This window comes from Pseudomassariella vexata, assembly GCF_002105095.1.
Source record: "Pseudomassariella vexata strain CBS 129021 chromosome Unknown BCR38scaffold_11, whole genome shotgun sequence".
Lineage (NCBI taxonomy): Eukaryota > Fungi > Ascomycota > Sordariomycetes > Amphisphaeriales > Pseudomassariaceae > Pseudomassariella > Pseudomassariella vexata.
In genome coordinates this window covers 925904-944704 of record NW_024467966.1, presented here as the reverse complement: position 1 = coordinate 944704, position 18801 = coordinate 925904, and the positions used below count along the sequence as shown (strand labels likewise).

Below are 18801 nucleotides of genomic sequence, written 5' to 3'. Positions count from 1 at the left end.
TCGCCAGGAGCTGCACATTCACTGCCGTGCAACAGCCTTCCCGCATCTCCACCAGTGCATCTCGCGATGGCAGTCCCCAATCTACAGCGAGACATAAAACCTCTACTACTACATAAAGTTTCAGGAAAATCGGCGGCTTCTTAGGGGAACCAGTCAGGAGGGTCCAGGGCATTCATTCCGACATTTATGGGTCTTGTGCCGCCTCAAAGACAAAGCCAAACCCCGTCAAGCGGCACGGCTATTCAGTCCAGCTCATCTTCTCGGCCCGGCTAGGCGGCAACACGGTGCGCAACCTGGCCTTCTGAGCTAAAAGATTCATTTCTAGGCGTTGCTTGAGCACGGCCTAACCGTAGAGAGTAGCGTTCATAAGATTTACGACCTTAATGATGCATTTTTCGACGCTAAACAAGTTCAAGGTGGCAGTGGTTGTGGGATTCTTACATGAATCCGTGGCAAAGACGGGAATTACTAGACGACGCGTCTTGCCTGGTCTATAAGCAGGCGGTATTGAGCAAGATAAAGTGATTAATATGTATCATCAGAGATGTCGAGCATTAGTAGGAGAACAATATCGCACCTAATAAGCCGTCATAACTTGGGTGTATAAAATTGAAGCTGTCGATTTTGGAATGGGAGGATAGTGGGCCACGTGCTAGGAGCCATGACTTGGTGGACAGAACCGAAATTTAGTACAGGTATTGGCAACTCCCAGGCTCACATTTTCATCAAGGATGTTAAAGATGGCACGGCAAACAATGGGAAGATTCAAGATTCGCCTGTTTGCTTAGCCAGTGTCTATTAATGTCAATGCATTGAGTATCCCTCGGACGCCATCGAACCGAACAGTGTCGCGCACATACATACATGCAGATGTTGCAAGATCAATATGTCATCTGCAGAGAGCCTTTTGTCGTCCCCCAAGACCACATCCTCGCCAGAAAGACTGAATCTCCATCCATACTGATCATGAAAAACAGCATGCTAACACTTGAAGGCCCAAAACGTACGGGGTAGGGGCTACTCCACAGTCTAATCAGCCGCGATGCAGTTAGTAAGGTATGTTTGCCTTCAAGGTCTCACGTCCATGATCGTACAAGGAATTCCGATGGCTCATGTTTCACTGCATAAATGTTGAGAAAGATTATGTAGCAAGTGGAATAACTGGAGCTCCTGAGAAGCAAATAATGGAATAGCCAAGTTATGTGTGTTTACTGGAATATTGTGCTACCCCACACTATGCCACGCTTTGTCGATCTTCAATTTGTTTACAAGGGATGTGAAATCTTCAGTGTCCATTGCCAATGCCGGACTGAAAAGTCGGAGAAGCGGATTCCCCAGCACTCGGTTATGTTGTCACCGAGTCGATGCGGGGATTCTGGGATCCCGAACCGCCACAAACTCTGCATTGCGAACTACATTCACTTTATGGCAAGTAGACTTATCATCGTCCCATTAGACTAGCGGGACTTTGCATACACTATGTTGTAACGGCTGAAATCTCTGCCCACTATTACCAGCTGCTACCCCTAGCGGCGACCATCAACCACAAACACAATCATGTCCTCCCCCGACCCAATCCTCCCGGTCGCCATCATCGGCGCCGGTCCCGTTGGCCTTGTCTGCTCGGCGCTCCTCTCCCTTCGTGGAATCAACCATGTCGTTTTTGAAAAGTACCCGGGCACATCAATCCACCCCAAAGCCGTGGGCCTGAACCAGCGCACTATCGAAATTTTCCGGCACATCGGCATAGAAGCCGAGCTGATCAAACACCGCGCTCCGGCTAATTCCTTCAGCCACACGGCATGGTACACCAACTTTGGTCCGCAGCGAACTGAGATATGCACGCGGACGGCGTGGGGTTTAGGAGGGCGCACGGATGAGTACCTCAGGGCTAGTCCGTGCCAGTATAGTATCCTAGCGCAGATTCGGCTCGAGCCTATTTTGAGTCGAAGGGTGGGGGAGCTGAGTCCGGATGCGGTGAGATATGGTAGGACTGTGGTGAAAGTGGTCGAGGAGGTGGATCACGTGGTACTTCACATTCAGAGCCGGGACAGTAAGATCAAGGAGCAGGTTCGGGCAAAGTACGTGCTTGGAGCGGATGGAGGCCGTGGATTGAGTGAAAGCCTAGGGATCGAGTGGGAAGGAAAGTCGGATCTGGTGGACATGGTAACGGCACACTTCAAGGCCGAACTGGCGCCGGTGCACCCTGACTTGAGGGCCTTGATCGTATTTCTGGTGAATCCCAAGATGAAGGGTAGTCGGGGTGGGGGGTTTCTATACCATCTTGGACCATACTATCCCAGCAGCGACACCAAAACAGACGAATGGGTCTTTGCCACTCCACGACTTTCCGAGGACCCATTGGATTGGGAGAAGGATGCCATGATTGCGAGGATAAGGGCCAGTCTGGAGCTACCGGATCTGGACGTCGAACTCCAGAGCGTCAGTAAGTGGACGGTCAACGCCAAAGTCGCTAAGCGATATAGAACCAAAGGCGATCGTGTCTTTCTGGTTGGCGACGCTTGTCATCGGATACCCCCCTGGGGCGCGCTCGGCATGAACACGGGCATACAGGATGCCAACAATCTGATCTGGAAGCTCGACCAAGTCCTGCGGTCCAAGAACGCACAGGAAGCCGACGCCCTCCTCGATACATACGAAAGGGAACGTAAGCCCATCGCCGTGCGAGTCGCCACCCAATGTCTCCTGAATATGGAAAGCCACGGCAACATCATGGACGCCGCGCTGGGCATCACGCACCAGACGACTACAAAGCAGAACCTTGAGGCAGTCGCTGCGTTTCGCGATCCCGAACATCCCGAATATTGGACCAAAAGAGAGGCCGTGCAGAGGGCGTGCGACACACTCGACTACGAGTTCCACGCTCCGGGGCTCGAGATCGGATGGTTCTATCCGAGCGCCGCCTCAGATGGCGACGGCGACGCAACATGCCACGACGGGCAGCTGAATGAGGATGGGACCTTCGACTTGCTAAAGTACCATGCCTCGACCATACCGGGCCACAATCTGCCTCATGCTTGGCTGAAGAGAGGCGATAGTGTCGTTTCGACTGTTGATTTAACTCATCTGAGGAAGCTGACTTTGCTGGCAAGGGATTCAACTGGCTGGGTCGATCTTGAAAACGAGAAGATACACGTTGAAGTTATCGGAGCCAGCGAAGACGCTTGGGAAGATCGTGATGGCCGATGGGCGGCACAATGTGGAGTGGGACGCACGGGGGCTGTCATGGTTCGTCCCGATGGCATTGTTGCTTGGAGGGCACATGCGTGGGATGCAAGTTTCGTTGCTGTCGTGCCCGACGTAGTGACAGATCTCTTGAAGGGCCGAGTGAACAAGCGCCACATCTCACCAACAAAGGGGTGATTTGCGGCCTCCTCATATGACACATATGTCAAAGACAAGTAGGATGAATGGATGGTTTGCCGCCGAGCTTCGGCGTTGTTTGCGGCCATTAATGTATATATATTAAGGCCACGAGGGCGACCAACACGTAGTCGAGCAAATCTATACTGCAAATCAACTGGAGAAAATCCACGAACTTTTCTCCAAAAGAAAACAATTCGTACAAGTCGTATCTACGCGGGCACATGGCCAACTAAAAAGGACCTACCTGGCCATACTGGTTCATGCACGGTCTTTCGCCAGACATGACGATATACCTAGTCAAAGTCAGCTTTGTATTGCTCGCATTTGGGATCCAAAGTCTGAGCGGCATCGGATCAGGGATAGAAAGGCCAGACTCACGACTCTCGTCCGTCGTTTTCCAGATCAAAACCGCCTTGACATGCCCAAATACGCTCCATGTCTTCTCGATGCTTGTTCTTTGGCTTACCTTGAGCGATCCTCAGCTTCTCAAAGTAGACATATGCCGCATAGAAAACAGTGCTGGTACAGCCGGCTTTCGGGCCTTTCTTGCCCCGGAACGAGGTCAGCGTTGAGCTTTGAATGCTTTTGACCTTTGGTGTGTTAAGTTGGCTGAAAAGATCTCGGCAGAATTGCGCCTGCGTCAAACCGGGCGTCTTCAAGTGGGCGTTGATCTTCCTCCGAATTTCGTCGCAGGTGTCAAAGACAGGGACCGAATCTGTCTCCTCGCACTTCAGGTGAATATTGCTGATATCCGGCGTGGCAGAGAGCTTCTTAGCTGCTAAGCCAGGAGTTATGTTCGAGCTTGACTCTGCGGCAGCGGCAGCGGCTTCAGTCTTCTGTCGCTTCTTGACATCCGGGAGCTTCAAGCCTGCGACCTCCCGCTGTTTGAACCACTCCCACGCGTTGGTGTACACGCCGCTGTTGGCGCCTTCCATCCGCCCGTGCTTCTTGAGGAAGTTGTTGACGGGAGCATTCCCACATCCGATAGCTTTACAGAACTCTCCCTTGTTCATAATGTTGCTATCGAGAACTTTATTGATCCGCGTGCGGACTTGGTCGCAACTGAGATCCATGGGCATGTCCTCGACGATGATATCATCCAGGCTCTGCTTGTACGCGGCGATGTCATCCTCGAGACTGGACTCCGACTTGCGCTTCCTGCTGGCAGACCCTGTGGGGGCTCTGGGTAGAGGAGCGCGCGGCTTGGCCGTTTGTGGGCTGCTGCCACTGGTGGACAACACGTGTTCGAGTCGGTCGAAAAGTGCATGATCTTCTCTTTCGACTGGTGGACGTGCACGCGCCTGTTGCGCGAGCACGGTGGCTGCCTCGAAATCCTCTCTGCTTACTGATGGGAATGCCATTCTGATCATTGCGAAGGCCGCGTCCGAAACGCAGTCATTGTCTTGTGACACATCTTTCAGCCGGTTGGACGGAGACACCGGTGAGCGATTCAAACGATCGCCAGCATCTTCGAGCGCCCTTCTTGGTGGCTGTTGCTCAGAAAGTCAGTAATGTACCTGTACCTAAGTACTTGAAGGGTCGGCTGTTATTACCTCGAGATTAGGTTGCGACATGGCGATATGAGATTGGAATTCGTTTCCTGATTGGTGGAGGGATTGCGCGAGGGCCAATATTAGGTTGCAGGCTCGAGAGCGGGTGAAATTGTCCACCACGGCGTCTTTCGGGCAGCAACACTCCCAGCTAGGTGATGATTGCTACATCAAATATTCTTCAAGTCAGTTTTTACTGTGACATCATCCGAGTCGTCGACTTCAGAGAAAAAATGGAACAAGTTTGTTTTGGAAAACGCGATAGTGCCCACTCTGTGTGGTGGGCAATGTGCGCCACGTGCGGACCTTGCTGGGAGGACCTTGAGCTTCCTGCCCTTCTGACGGCACTACCCTAGACCGCATCCCTTTCCATACATCGATCAGTATGCATACACCTTGAGCAAAACTAAACTGCAGCATCACATAGGACTTACTAATCCTCGATTAAAGCACTACCCTCTCTCCACACATACACATATCCTAGAAGAACCTATGCATCCCATGCGGCATTCCAGATGAAGGCTCCCGTAAGATGCCCGCTGTCACGCCGCGCCAGGGGTTGCAATCCTTGCCACTACGCCACCGTACCAGGTGTCTTCACCAAATCAATCTGTTCAGACCAGTGTGGGTCAATCACGTGACAACCGTCACATTGGCGTAGTGGCAAGGATTGCAACCCCTGGCGCGGCGTGACATAATACCAAAGTCAAATACGGGTGCGCTGACTCGTGTACCCCTCTGCGGAGGACGACGGTTCGAGTCCCGCACTTGGAAAAGTCGACTGAGGCTTTTCAGGGATCTACTTATCCAGAATTACCCCTAGCTGGAGGCAAGGTCTCTAGAGCAGAGTCTCGCGGACGAGACTTGTCAGAACGGGGGGTAATGTGACGGTTGTCACGTGATTGACCCACACTGGTCTGAACAGATTGATTTGGTGAAGACACCTGATACGGTGGCGTAGTGGCAAGGATTGCAACCCCTGGCGCGGCGTGACACCCGCGGTAGCTCAGAACTTGCAGCTCATAAGGTTACCTCTGCTCAGGCTTTGCTGTGTCGGACGATTGCGAAGTACGCCTTCCACTGCCACCTCTGGCCCGGATTCGCCAGTTGGACAGCGTAATCTCTTTCAATAGTTGCCGCCAACTTCAAGAGCTCGATTCTCGCCATATGTTGACCTAGGCAGGAGTTATATCCGAGACTCCACTGTGTGCAAAGTGGATATGTTAGCTGCTGGGAAACGAAATCATGTGAATATTCCGGGGGGATAATGTCAACGTACCGGGATCCAATACTTCTCCCGCGCACGCTGCCAACTGTCCGGAGTTTGTATCATATGGTGAACGAAAGACTGTATGGCCTAGGACACCGTATCCGATCCTGCGCTGAAGTTCGTCGCAGTTACGGCTTGGATGTCTCGGACACTGATGCCATCTGGATGCTCGAGGTAGTTATTCAGCTAATGCTCCACCACATCGTAGCGCACCTCAGGACTATCATGACGCTCCTGGAGTGTCCTCCAAGCCATATTCACCAGATGCCCCACGGGGAAGATGTTGAGCCACGTAACATTAGGGTTGGTCAAGAAAATGTGGAAGAGCCAGCGATAGAAGCCGCCCCAAGCAACCAGCATGTTGAGACTTATACTGGAGATGAAATCCCCAGAGGCACTCCTTTGATGAAGCCGAAGGGCCGGCTGAACATGACCTCGCAGCGAGATCGAATATGTGAAGAATTGGTCAAGATCCATTGGCTTGCCATCTTGGCCGTAGCGATACATCCAATCGGCAAGCATCTCGGTTCCTTCTTCACTGCTTTCTCGGAATGGATGATGTTCTTGGCCAGGTACCTCGATGCCAGTCACTTGGAGCGTTCGTTCTTGACCTCGGGGTCTAGCGTGGACATTGGCGATTGGAATTACCAGTCCGGAAAGGCGAGAAGGTTGTACAAAGGTGCTTGCAGTAGGTTGGTTATGGTTTCAGGGGATTTAGATGCCTATCGACGGGCGAAGAGCAATGAACCGCACCTTGGGCAGAGGATTGATCAAGATCTTTTAACTACTGCACGGTGACCAATGCTCACTTCATCATGCGAAATGCGAACGAAGTGGCCTGATAGTACTCAGTCTTTGAAACAGCAACGGTTTCATAATAGTTAAATTTACCATGCTCTTTGCGGAGTGCTAGAATAGTATCATCTGGTTGCCACGAATGATTGCCCATACCTGCCAGAGGCGGGCAAGGCAGCGGCGAAGGGCCCAGGAATATCACTAATCGGCGACAAGTATCGGCACCAAAAGAATATAGAAAATATCGCAACTGTTGTGTGATGTGTGTGTGTATCGAAGACAGCCACCTAGTCAGTCGAAGTGGTTGGCCTAGACATGCAGGCAGGCACACGGGCCACCGCCCTGACAGCAACCAATACTTGAGCGTCAATGACAGACCAGGTTAGGAATCCATCCAGCAAAGACATGTTGGTATTCGGGTTGTAATATCAACTTCGCTCAACTCATTCGAAAACTTAGGTTCAATAAGACCAAGCCCCCTTTTCTATATATGCTACTTATTTCACCCTCTGAGATGCGGCCTTCCCAAAGCTAAGCCCCAGCCCGTACTCAAGATGCATAATCGCTGCACTAGTATATCATCTCACAAGGAGTAAGTTGTTAGGGCACACATAAAGATAGTTGTAGTGTGTTGTGAATAGCAAATCCAGGCTAGTGCTGGTGGACTGGAACCAATTTGTGGTGGCTATGAACAGACCATCCTGACAAAAGTATGAATAAGATACGACATAACGTCACCGCATATCCGATGCCTTGCATCTGTCGTATCACTATTTGATTGGTTGATTGGCGCTATAGGCCTTGTCCAGTTCATGCCAACGGACCATGTTGGCTTGAACCGATCGGCCACGAGCAACTTTGCATCGGAACGACAAAACAATATTCCTCGGGCAAACATAGCGGCCAATTTAGGCTCCGTCCTAAATTACAGCAAGAGTAAGGCGTATGTAAGTAAAACAGTGATTCGGTGAATCAGACGGAAGTAGCGGGGGTGGGCTTGGTAGTATTGTTACTACTGGGAAACTACTTGTAGAAAGGAAAAAACCGCTTGTACTAGCTCCCTTCGGGATCACACATTTACGAGCGCATGGAGGGTATAGCCCTGGAATAACCTCTAAAGTCTGATAGTGCCGGTACGTTCGGTACTACAAGCTTCCAATGGGTTACAGCGCCTGTGGAACACATTTTCTTATAGTGACTTAGGGACAGGGTTTCAGGTCTTGCTTTTCGGTTTTCGGATGACTTGTACAATAAGTGAGTCTTTCGAGGATATTTAACGACCTGGATTGTCTACGTAGCTATTTTATGAAGCAAGTAGAGCAGAGAGGACAAGTAGAAACGAATGTTCATTCCCTCCGCCCGTTGAGGTTCCAGCTGTCAATAAACTTTTAAGGATTTATTCTATTCGTCGTGCCTACTAAGGCCATTATTCGTACCTGTTGAGATACTTTTGTTATCCAAGTCAATATATTCAAGCATATTAAATTAAGGCTTTGTTCTATTGTTCACCTACTGAGGTGATTCTATTCCAAAACCTATCAAGGCCCTATTCTGTTCAAGCCTGTTGAGTCTCACCCGATTATCCGTACCTATTGAGGTACTTTTACTAATCTGATAAAGCGACAAGGCTTTTGATTTATCTTTTATTACCCTCCTGGAAAATTCCTCGATGGCTTGACCGCGCAGCAGGACCGAATCGTGCTGATGATGGCAACATAGCCCAGGAATTCGGCCATACCTTTATCCCAGGCCGCATCGACAAGAAAGCATACCTGGGCAGAATTAGTCGAGGGCCGGTCCAGCAGATGTTCGTGGGCATTATTCCCCAGGAAAGAAAGTTCCGAGGTACAAAGATTCGGGAGAGAAATTTTGGTACAGAGAGGAGGAGCAGATGCTGAAGGCTAGACTGAAGGAAAAGTTGGAGTTGAAGAAGGAGAAGGTGAAACCGAAGACGTCCCCGGAGTATCAAACCTGCACAATGGGCCCGAGAACCACAACAGTTATTAGGGTTTGTTGAAGTGACGCGCTGGAGGGCCTGTGTGACCATATTAAATTTCGAAATTTCGAAATTTCACAGGTGGACCCTTTCCTCTTGAGACGAACTCCTCAAGATAAACGTGGGTCCGCTGAGAACCTGTGCTAGTTTCTCGTGGCTTGCGTCTCGGCGTGGATCTTACCCCCTTTCAAGCCTCCTATTACTTCCTGCTGTTTGCAACTTCCAATATACGTTCCTGTGGCAGATATAGACCTGTCTAATCTACCTCATCTAAGGCTTTTCTCATTCGCCCAATGGTCATCCAAGCCCCTAAGCGTGATCAGGTACTAACAGAACTTGAGGACAGAAGCAACCACATCCTGTACATGCTTGGATAACAAAATCTGCTCGCGGAACTTGGTCAGGTATCTCGCCAGCGTGATGACTTTGCGTTTCTACCGCCCATTCATTTCGATCTGCGCCAGCTTGGAGACGTTGCGTTTCAGATCGTGGGCATGTGGATAAAATTCCGCTATATCTCTATTTTCCCCTCCTCGAGGTATGGATAGCAGAACGGGAGATGTATGCGGACTTCAACGCCTCGTCGAACGTGCCGACGTGGTTTGTGACCAGTATCAGAATGCCATCGTGGTACTCGAATACGCGAATGAAAACTGTTCAGGTGTAATATACAAGTCCAACTTTTTGCCATAGGTCCTGAGTCTTCCAAAAACCTTCCGTCTCTAAATTAATTCATGGAGTCCGGGCTAGTTTGGCACCGACGGACATACTTGTCAACAATACCGAACACAATAATCTCAAGTCGTACGGAGATCGATGTCGGTATGCTCTCTACTGGTTATCTTCCCCGTATGTCATCTGGTTTTAGTTGGCCCTGGAACATTCTAGGCACATCATGAAAGCAGCTGATGCGATCGTTGTTGTAGTTGACGACGTGATAGTAGCCAATGCTAGTGAATTGACCGGCTTCAAATTCGTCGGAAGCATCATTGTTTCCAGCTTCATAATCATCTTCTTCACGGACAACTCCATCACTAATACCATTCCCGTTATATTTGACCTCAATCTGACCCCAAACTCAAAGGCGTCTAGCCTTTTTCCAAATATGAGGGTTTCAAGTTCAAGTTTCTGCATGGTGTCCGTAAGATAGATCACTACTTGTGTGGAACGGTAATATTAAAATATGAAGAAAATTATAGTCTGCAGATTCGCGAACACTTCGCAACTTGGGAAACTACACTTAAGCCTTGCACTACACATCTCATGGTAGTCGGAGTTATTACATAGAGGCGTCCAGATTCCACGGCCTGGTGTATGTCTGAAGACAGCCATGGGTAGTACAGTCAAAGCTCTTGCAATGAAGACTACAGAAGATTTTGCTAAAGCTAACATATAGCTTCAGTCATTTTTGAAGCGATAATATCCTTGAGACAGCCCACCTGCCAGATCATTTCACAACACCCGATTCAAACTGACAAATTCGACCACCCGGCTTTCGAGAACTTTTATAATAAGCGACGTATGCTATGTTTTATCCAAAGTAGAGGAAACATGCGTATCTATACTCTAAAAAGGCGAGCAGGGCGAAGAGCGTGGCCAAAGTGTTGTCTCGGTTGCAGATCGCTTCCTCAAAGATGATTCTGCAAGTAACTTTGAGTCACATAGATCAAGGGGGTATGATGGAATTCTAGATGGATTGCAAGAGTCCAATATTTGTAGAGTTTCGGATAGCACCGGAAGTTCTCATATGGATGTACTCAATACGCAGCGCACATGGATCACTCGACCCTCAGGTTGGCAGACACGAACCCCCTAAAAGTGTAGTATAGGCAGGAGCTCTCTGTGCACGGACATCGGAAGCTAAAGGTAAGTAAGTACTTACATCCCTGGCCGGTCAACTGCCGGTCAGGCACAGACCAAGCGCTATCGGCAAAAAACCGGCTCCGTGCCGTTGACAACTGGATTTCTGGAAACACCAACAATGGGCATCCTAATGCGACAAGTCTTCAAATTCTTCGATGTCTGCCGACGCTGTTTCCCCTTTGCGTGACCTTTAAACATTCGTTATAAATCCTTGCGGTACCCGTTTTTCAGCTCTCAAAATATCGCATCCCGTTTGCCGCGCGTTGTCGCACAATGGCAGAACAAGACGCGAAGGCACCAGGCGACGCGCTCGAAGTTCGCGAGTCCATCGAAGCCAAAGCCGATTCCAGTGACGCCAAAGATAGCACCCAACAAACGGTCGGCAAAGGCGATGCTGATAACGACTCCGAGACCTACGCCGACGCCGACGCTGACGCCGATGCAGATGCTGACGGAGAACCAGATGAAGAGCCGGTGAACAGCTTGTCAAGTGACATGCTTGTGGTGATAGAGAATACAGCGAACTATCTATCAAGCTACAAGGAGCCAGATGGTTACTATATTGCGCAGAACTTCCAGCGCATTCCTAACCGAAGATTGATTCCCGAATATTATCAGGTTATCCAGGAAGCCGTCGCGTTCAGCACCATCCGAGTATGTTCTGCTGCTGTGATCGCATGGCAAGGCATCTTTAGTTGCTGACTTCAAATTGTAGACCAAAAAGCTTCGCAAGCAGTACTCGACGTTTGCCGAGTTCGTCAAGGATGTCGCCCTCATTTGCCATAACGCGCAGGTCTATAATCGACCATCGTCCAGCATCTTCCAAGACGCTACTCGATTGCGCGAGGTGTTCAAGGAAGAACTTCAGAAGCTAATTGATGAGGGTACCATCACTGCCGAGGAAGCCGTTCTACCCGACCTCGGCGAGATCCCAGAGACCGAGGATTCCCCACCTGAAGATGAAGAGGAAGAGGAAGACGAGGATGAGGATGACGAAGAGGATGATTCCGACGATGACGGCGGTGGTCGTCGGCGTGGAAGACGTGGACGACAATCAACAACTGGTCGCAAAATGGCGGGTGCCAAGGATGAGGACCACAAGGCTAAGATTCGAGGACGCCCTCCCAAAGTCTTCACCCCGCTTGAGGCGCGAATCCACGCGCTTCTTAAGGGTCTTCGCAAGTTCCGCCACACGACCGGCGAACTTCTGATAGTGCCATTCGAACGGCTCCCAGATAAACAGTCTACATCGGACTACTATGCTACTATCAAGAACCCTGTCGCCCTGGATCTCATCAAGAGAAAGGCGAAGAGGAAGAAGTATTCGAGCGTCGACCAGGTGATGAAGGATATCGACTTGATGTTTGAGAATGCCAAGCAATATAACGAGGAAGACAGCCAATTGTACAAGGATGCCGTGGAGCTGCAGCACCACGCTCACCAGTTGGCCGAGCAGGAGAAGGCGAAACCGGATAACGAGTTTGCCGATGAGGACGGCAGGCGACCGGTGCCCGAGATCATTCATCAGGGAGAAATTTGGAGAATTGGTAAGTCGTTGATGCTGCGCACAGCCATATGAGGCACTTGCTAAACAGTGACCCTTCAGGTGACTGGGTGCATATCACGAACCCCAATGACCTGAGAAAGCCGATTGTTGCCCAGATTTACCGGACCTGGGAGGATCGTGCTGGTCACAAGTGGGTAAATGCCTGTTGGTACTACCGACCTGAGCAGACAGTCCATCGATTCGAGAAGCACTTCTTCGAGAACGAGGTGGTCAAGACTGGTCAATACCGAGACCATCGCATCGATGAGGTTGTTGACAGGTGTTTTGTAATGTTCATTACGCGCTACAACAAAGGCAGACCTCGCGACTTCCCTAAGGACAAAGAGGTCTACGTTTGCGAAGCGCGCTACAACGAGGAGAAGCACAAATTGAACAAAATCAAGACATGGGCTAGTTGCGTGCCTGATGAAGTTCGGGAGAAGGACTATGAAATGGATCTCTTCGACGTACCGCGCCGTCTGAAGAAGTTCCCCAGTCCGATCAAGCACCTACTCCAGGACGATGCAAAGCCGACGGATCCTATGCCCAAGCCGACCTGGGGAGCCAAGAATGCGCCACCCCTTATCGGAGCTGTGCATTGCCGCGAGCGAGAAGTAAATGTAAGTTGGTTGTCATTTCCTACTCCCTGCCTGTGCTGCATCGCAGTTGTTGGTTTGCTTCTGCCATCCTGTCCTGTCTTCGCGATTTCCCTCTCGCAGCTCGATAACGCTATCTACCACCTGTCCTTATCGATTACGACCTGTTTCAGTGCCCCATCCTACGGTCGCAATTGCATCTTTTTCTGTCAGCTTCGTCAAATGCTTAAATTTCTCCTCTTTTCTAGGATTCGCCGCCGCCTGAGCTTACTCCCACCCCACCGCCGCCGGCTCCCGAGGCAGCTCGTCGTCCATCATTCATGATGCAGGCCAGACCCATGGACGGCCAAGGTGACATAGCCATGGGCAACGCTCCTCATTTCCAGCCAGTTGCAGCACCCCCGACGCCAACGGCCACTAATGCTACGTTCGCGCCACCCTACGTTCCGCGACCTAGTCCCACTCCCGTCGTCGCCCAGCAATTTGGCGGCCACCCAGGCATGCACGGCACTCATGCAACACCGCCGATGCCCCACACCCCACACTTCCAGCCGCATCAGCCTCCAGCGTATAACGGCTACCCGGCTCAGTACAATCCTTCACCCGTCCCTATACCCCATCACCCACCACACCATGTTCCACATCAGGCTCCCATAGTGCCTTACGACAACACCCAGCGTCTTGTGCCTTCCCCAGCCCGCACGTCGGTTGCGGCCGCGCCCAGCCCCGGCCTGCATGCGCAAACCAATACTTACAACCCACCGAAGCCTTCACAGGTCTACAGACTGGATGACGCCATAAACGAGACGATCCCCTTAGACGTTCGTCAGCAATTCCAACGAGATGAGCAGGATCGAGTCCTCTTCTTTACTCAGCCCCCCTTGAACCGTGCCCACCCTGGTCTTTCCACTGAGAGCGCTGGCCTCGGACATAGCACTCGCTATCTGGCCGACCGTGCGAGGGATATTAAAGACCGCCGCGCCAAGCGAAAGGCGCAAGATGATCTCCGCAAGGAAGCGGAGCGCAAGAAGATGGTGCTTAGTGATGAAGAGAGGAAGAAGATGGAGAAGGAGCAGATGGTCGACGTCGCCGCGGATGTACTCGGCAAATGGCTCGCCATGATGAATTGCGAGACCGCGAAACTCATGGAAGTTTATGATGGCTGGAGTACCAATGATGAGGAGATTGATAAATACGGTTCTTGAGAAGGCCAAGTGTGCATTTGGCGTTCAGGGAAGAAACCAGGTGTCAAGGGTGTCAAGGATTTAAGATACCAAGCGATTGCAATGTCTTCAGCCCGGGTAGGGTTTATTGGCCAGGAAAATGGCATTTGGCTTGACAGTACGTATAATAGATCGCGTTACCTTGGCTGTATGTACAACAGAAATCTTGGTACTGAGGCAGCCAAATAGTCAAGAGGTAGCGGATGCACACTCGCGGTAGGGCATCCCACGACAGATGGACACAATGAAACAATACTTGCAAAATCGGCAGAGATGTGTCAATGGAATAAGCTTTTCTATTGTGATTTGAAATAGGCTGCATATGTTGCCCTTCTTAGTTGCCGAAGTTTCAGGTCAAAATCTACATGTTGCGAATCTGACCCATGGTGAATCAAAGTGACCAAAGTCTGTTCCAAAGGTCCTCCAGGCATTCCAGCCATATTAATGGCGATGGGGATGAGAAGGCGAGATCTTGAGGTATACGAGAATATAACCACGCTTACTAAATAAATCTAAGAAAGGTTTCCCTAGAGTGAATGCAGTCCGATCTTGGAGCCTTCGGTCTTTGGTAGTCCACCTTGTATCAGATTCGCCTGTGCTGAGGTGGCTTTGTTCAAAATGATTGTTGAAGATATGTTCTGAGAGGATGGAGGAAAGTGTAAATACCAGAAGAACTAAGCCACTTTGTTGCTCAAAATGAATGATAAAGTAGATGCTTTAAAGTCTATTGGATGCGTCGAGCATGCTGGAGCTCGGCTGGTTTGAGTACCTGCATGCAGATATCGATAAGGCTCGTCAACGGAATAAGAGAAAACCCGATAATTCACCGCCTGCCAAGAGCGTTAATGGAGCATACAGCGGGCCGTTGCTTGCAGTAGCAATTCCCCCCTGCAGTGGCAGTTTCCCCGCCACCGTCAAAGTCGCCGAGTTCCTTTCAATTTCCCTATGATTCACCAGGGTCTCCCATCTTGATCAAGCTATCTTATTATACTCGCACATACACGCACACCTGGAGATGACCAGCTTGAGCTCTACACCTTCCATAACCTTCGTTGAATCTTTTTGACTTTCGTACAGCTTCTTTATCAATCACAGCGTGTCTAAACTAATCTCGTCTTGATCGCCAGCGTCCAGCATCCAGCACTTGATGATGCACCTCCTTCATCGCCACCTCTTGGAGCCCGAAGCATATCGATGACGATCTTTTTCTTAGCCCAGGTTTAGACGTGCGGGTTTATGGTATGTTGTGATTCAATAGCTCTTCCCTTTTCTACTCTTGTGCCTTATGATACTCAAGTCCAACACGGCCGGCAGTTCTTTGTAAAAAGAGTGATGGTTGGTTCCCCGACTGCCATCCTCGACGGTACTCGCTCAAGCGGGTCATACGCGGATAACGGTGATCCTTAACTGACTTACATTTACTTGCGTAGCATTTTTTCTTGGGAATCCTTTAATTTCTTCGGCCATCACACAACTCTCACAATCTTGGGCTTCCCATAAGTCAACTGTACAACAGATCAAAATGCCCTTGGAAGCCTCCAATCTACTGTCAATTTCTCGATTGGAGCTCCAACCTGCCAGCTACTACCCTACACAATCTACCCAGGTTGGATATATGCTTGACAACATGGATAGCATGGAAATCCGAGGTCTTGCTGGCTCGAGGCTTTGTCAGCTTGCGCTACCACAACGTCCGGGGCCTAATGGCTCTCGAGTTGTGAGGAAGCGTCCATCTTCACCTCGGCTAGGCGATTTCACCGATGTCAAAGTCAAGCTGTTCGGATACCAGAAAACTTCGGAGAAGCAAGAGCTAAGTGATAGGTCTTCGGATACTTGGTTCCCCGATACGACGAACGATTCCCTCAGCATTTCCTCGAGCCCGATTGCCTCACTCACCTTGTCCAGTGCGGATTCGAGAAGCACTCGTAACCTCACACCGGAATCCTCACCGCCGACACCTTGCAGAGGCCCGAGCCTCGGAGACAATTTGAGGAACATTGGCAAGGCCCTTCCAGTTTACGATGATGTTCCGGCCACGACACAGCTAGCCTACGATGAAGTCAAGAGCCAGCTTATATCCTTCCTTGGGGAAGACCATGTCATGACCATCCCAACCCGTGGAAAACTTGAGAGCAAAACAGTACCAGCCCCCGATGAAGTCCAAGCGATGACCCTCCCAGCTTTCAGCAAATTCAAGAGTAGGACGGTACCGGCTCATGATGGAGTTCTCCCAGTGTACAATAAAGTCCACAGCAAGATCACACCTGTCTGCGAGGAAGTTGAGTTCACGAACCCCAGATCTTATCCAGAAGCTAAGGTCAACACTGTACCGGCCTACCACGGAGCTGGCAGTCGCCAACACGAGGAAGTTGCGTATGATCTTTTGAAACAAGCCATTCAAGGAGGCTTACAAAGCGCCACCTCCCAATTCTACCAGAACTCCCCTTACCCTTCTCCCCCGCTCAAGAAGACGTCGGACCATCCAACCAGTACATGGTCGAATATTTATCAAAACCCTCTCCTTGTAGAGCCGTCCTCTATACCGCTGGTCACGCCGATCACACCACCTTTGGTATTGAAACAACAGAAGCTCTGCCAATTGAACAAGAAACTGAAATCTTTGCCCTCGACTGGACCCAAAGATGTTCATATCTTTGTCGATATGTCAAATATCTTCATCAGCTTCCAGAACCTGGCTAAAGCTAAGCGAGGAATGAGACCCTCTGCGCGTGCTCCGTTCTTGCCCCTCTCCTTCGAGCATCTATCTCACATTTTGGAGCGCGGCCGGCACTCTGTAACGCGGAAGCTGGCTGGATCTGTGAAATACTCGTGGCACAAGTCGAGTCCGCCCATCTACATCCAGGAAGCTCAGGTACTCAATTACGACGTCAACCTCTTCGTCCGAGTGCCTCAAGCAACCGAGGCGTCAAAGACAAAGACATGGAAGACAAATGTTCCAGTCGCTCAACACCATTGGATCACCACTAGTGATGATGAGTCCGCTGAGAGCCATGAACGCGATGAGAACTACCGATTAGCAGAGCAAGGCGTCGATGAGCATCTCCACTTCGGAATGACAAAGGTTGTTCTTCGCAACCAGACGCCGGGCGTAATAGTCCTCGCAACTGGAGATGCTAGACCGGCCGAGTTTTCCGAGGGTTTCGCCATTCACGCTCTTGAGGCTTTGCAACGAGGTTGGCAAGTAGAGCTCGTGTCTTGGAGACAGAGCATGTCGGCTGAATGGAAGAAGACACCATTCTCCGATATTTATGCATATCAGTTCCGCATCATTGAGCTCGACCCGTTCTTCGACGAACTGCACGCCGACTGGGATTGAAAATGACCTATTGGAATTCTCCCGCATTCGATGTACTTCATCGGATATGGACCGCATGCCGGCAGCTGACGGTTTCCTTCGTCTTAATGTTGCTGCCAGGTCTATTTGATTTTTCCCGTCCCCATTTTCTGGTATAAATCTACATGTCAGCCGACGGTATCTTCTTTCATGCTGTTGCTGCTAAGTCTCATTGGTTTTCATTCGACTCGACACCCCACCACACACACGGCTTCGTCCGATTTCACCATGCAGAGCATGCACGACTTGAGACGAACATTCCTTCACCTCTTCGCTGTCATGTCACATGACTTGACATCAACCTCATTGGCAACGTTTACGATTTCTTTACTCTGCATATGGCACAATTCTGTTCGATTGCACTTTTCTCTTAGTGGACACGAGCATCTGACGATTATGATACGGTGGCGTATCAACACGCATCCGAAGCCACGAGGCGGCTAGGCTTAGATGGCAAAGGGGGTTGGGCATCATTACGAATGCATGGTTTGCATCTTTCCTTGGCACTGATCAATATGTCTCATGGCGGAAGGGTACAAGGTGTTGGTGGACGATTCTTACGAATGAAGATACCCCGAGTGATATTTGCTTTTGCATTAGAAGGCGTTTGAGAGAGGTTTTATCAGATGGATCACAAGGGCTAGTATAGGCAATTTTGATCACAAGATCTGGTTTACAACCCGTCAGTAGCTGATGACGATATGTTTCGAGAGATCAGACATACCCGTAGGAAATATACATTGGAAGATTGCTAGGAGTAAGCTGTGTTTACTGTTTTGTGTAGTTACACTTTTTGGTGTCTGCTGGGACTTCCGAAGGGAGTCACTATGGTGCACCTTTGGATCATATGTGATATAGACCGTGAATCATAAGGTTTGACAGTGGACTGCAGCGTAGTCTATCATAATCAAAACATTGACTACATACTTTGCGTCACTTTTTCATTTTCACTGATAGGTTCTCTTCGCTTGCTGTGCTCCCAAGAAGAAGGTCAACTATACAGCCCAATGAGGGGTGGAATAAAATAAGCCTATACTCCCAAGGAGTGAAACGGGGTCAGGCGGTCAGTAGGATATACCCACGACCTAACACCCTGATAAAAAGGCTCCAACACTGACAAATTTTGTCTGATCAGACGAAGCCCGCAGTGCTGGTTGTAGAAGCGAAGCTCCTATAGTTCTTGTACGCAAGTTGGTCGGATGTGCCTCTGCAATTAGCGA

The 18801-nt window shown here is 50.1% G+C and overlaps 5 protein-coding genes across 5 annotated transcripts; 3 read left to right on the top strand and 2 right to left on the bottom strand.

Moving 5' to 3' along the window:
* Positions 1 to 1557: 1557 nt before the first annotated feature.
* Positions 1558 to 3384, top strand: BCR38DRAFT_459738 (FAD binding domain-containing protein; the record flags this gene model as incomplete). The annotated part of the gene is made up of 2 exons (XM_040862328.1): positions 1558 to 2615; positions 2721 to 3384. The coding sequence occupies 2 exons, from the start codon at positions 1558 to 1560 to the stop codon at positions 3382 to 3384; spliced, it is 1722 nt and encodes a 573-aa protein (XP_040712970.1).
* A 232-nt stretch (positions 3385 to 3616) lies between these two features.
* Positions 3617 to 4748, bottom strand: BCR38DRAFT_349871 (uncharacterized protein; the record flags this gene model as incomplete). The annotated part of the gene is made up of 2 exons (XM_040856525.1): positions 3617 to 3680; positions 3766 to 4748. 2 exons carry the CDS (start codon positions 4746 to 4748, stop codon positions 3617 to 3619), a joined length of 1047 nt encoding a protein of 348 aa, XP_040712969.1.
* A 1183-nt stretch (positions 4749 to 5931) lies between these two features.
* Positions 5932 to 7409, bottom strand: BCR38DRAFT_476634 (uncharacterized protein; the record flags this gene model as incomplete). The annotated part of the gene is made up of 5 exons (XM_040863046.1): positions 5932 to 6112; positions 6217 to 6319; positions 6421 to 6826; positions 7017 to 7203; positions 7334 to 7409. The coding sequence occupies 5 exons, from the start codon at positions 7407 to 7409 to the stop codon at positions 5976 to 5978; spliced, it is 909 nt and encodes a 302-aa protein (XP_040712968.1). The 3' UTR covers positions 5932 to 5975.
* A 3572-nt stretch (positions 7410 to 10981) lies between these two features.
* On the top strand, positions 10982 to 14497 carry BCR38DRAFT_442362 (uncharacterized protein). The gene is made up of 4 exons (XM_040860808.1): positions 10982 to 11515; positions 11577 to 12408; positions 12468 to 13027; positions 13252 to 14497. The coding sequence occupies exons 1-4, from the start codon at positions 11135 to 11137 to the stop codon at positions 14206 to 14208; spliced, it is 2730 nt and encodes a 909-aa protein (XP_040712967.1). The 5' UTR covers positions 10982 to 11134; the 3' UTR covers positions 14209 to 14497.
* A 976-nt stretch (positions 14498 to 15473) lies between these two features.
* On the top strand, positions 15474 to 17647 carry BCR38DRAFT_45907 (uncharacterized protein). Its single transcript, XM_040862240.1, has 2 exons — positions 15474 to 15561; positions 15657 to 17647. Exon 2 carries the CDS (start codon positions 15749 to 15751, stop codon positions 17561 to 17563), a length of 1815 nt encoding a protein of 604 aa, XP_040712966.1. The 5' UTR covers positions 15474 to 15561; positions 15657 to 15748; the 3' UTR covers positions 17564 to 17647.
* Positions 17648 to 18801: the final 1154 nt, after the last annotated feature.

Bases quoted from the DNA above. Each gene is read 5' to 3' on its own strand.
- BCR38DRAFT_442362 (XM_040860808.1), top strand. From the start codon at position 11,135: ATGGCAGAACAAGACGCGAAGGCACCAGGCGACGCGCTCGAAGTTCGC. The intron at 12,409-12,467 runs GTAAGTCGTTGA...GTGACCCTTCAG, and splicing joins GGGAGAAATTTGGAGAATTG to GTGACTGGGTGCATATCACG. The intron at 13,028-13,251 runs GTAAGTTGGTTG...CCTCTTTTCTAG, and splicing joins GCCGCGAGCGAGAAGTAAAT to GATTCGCCGCCGCCTGAGCT.
- BCR38DRAFT_45907 (XM_040862240.1), top strand. From the start codon at position 15,749: ATGCCCTTGGAAGCCTCCAATCTACTGTCAATTTCTCGATTGGAGCTC.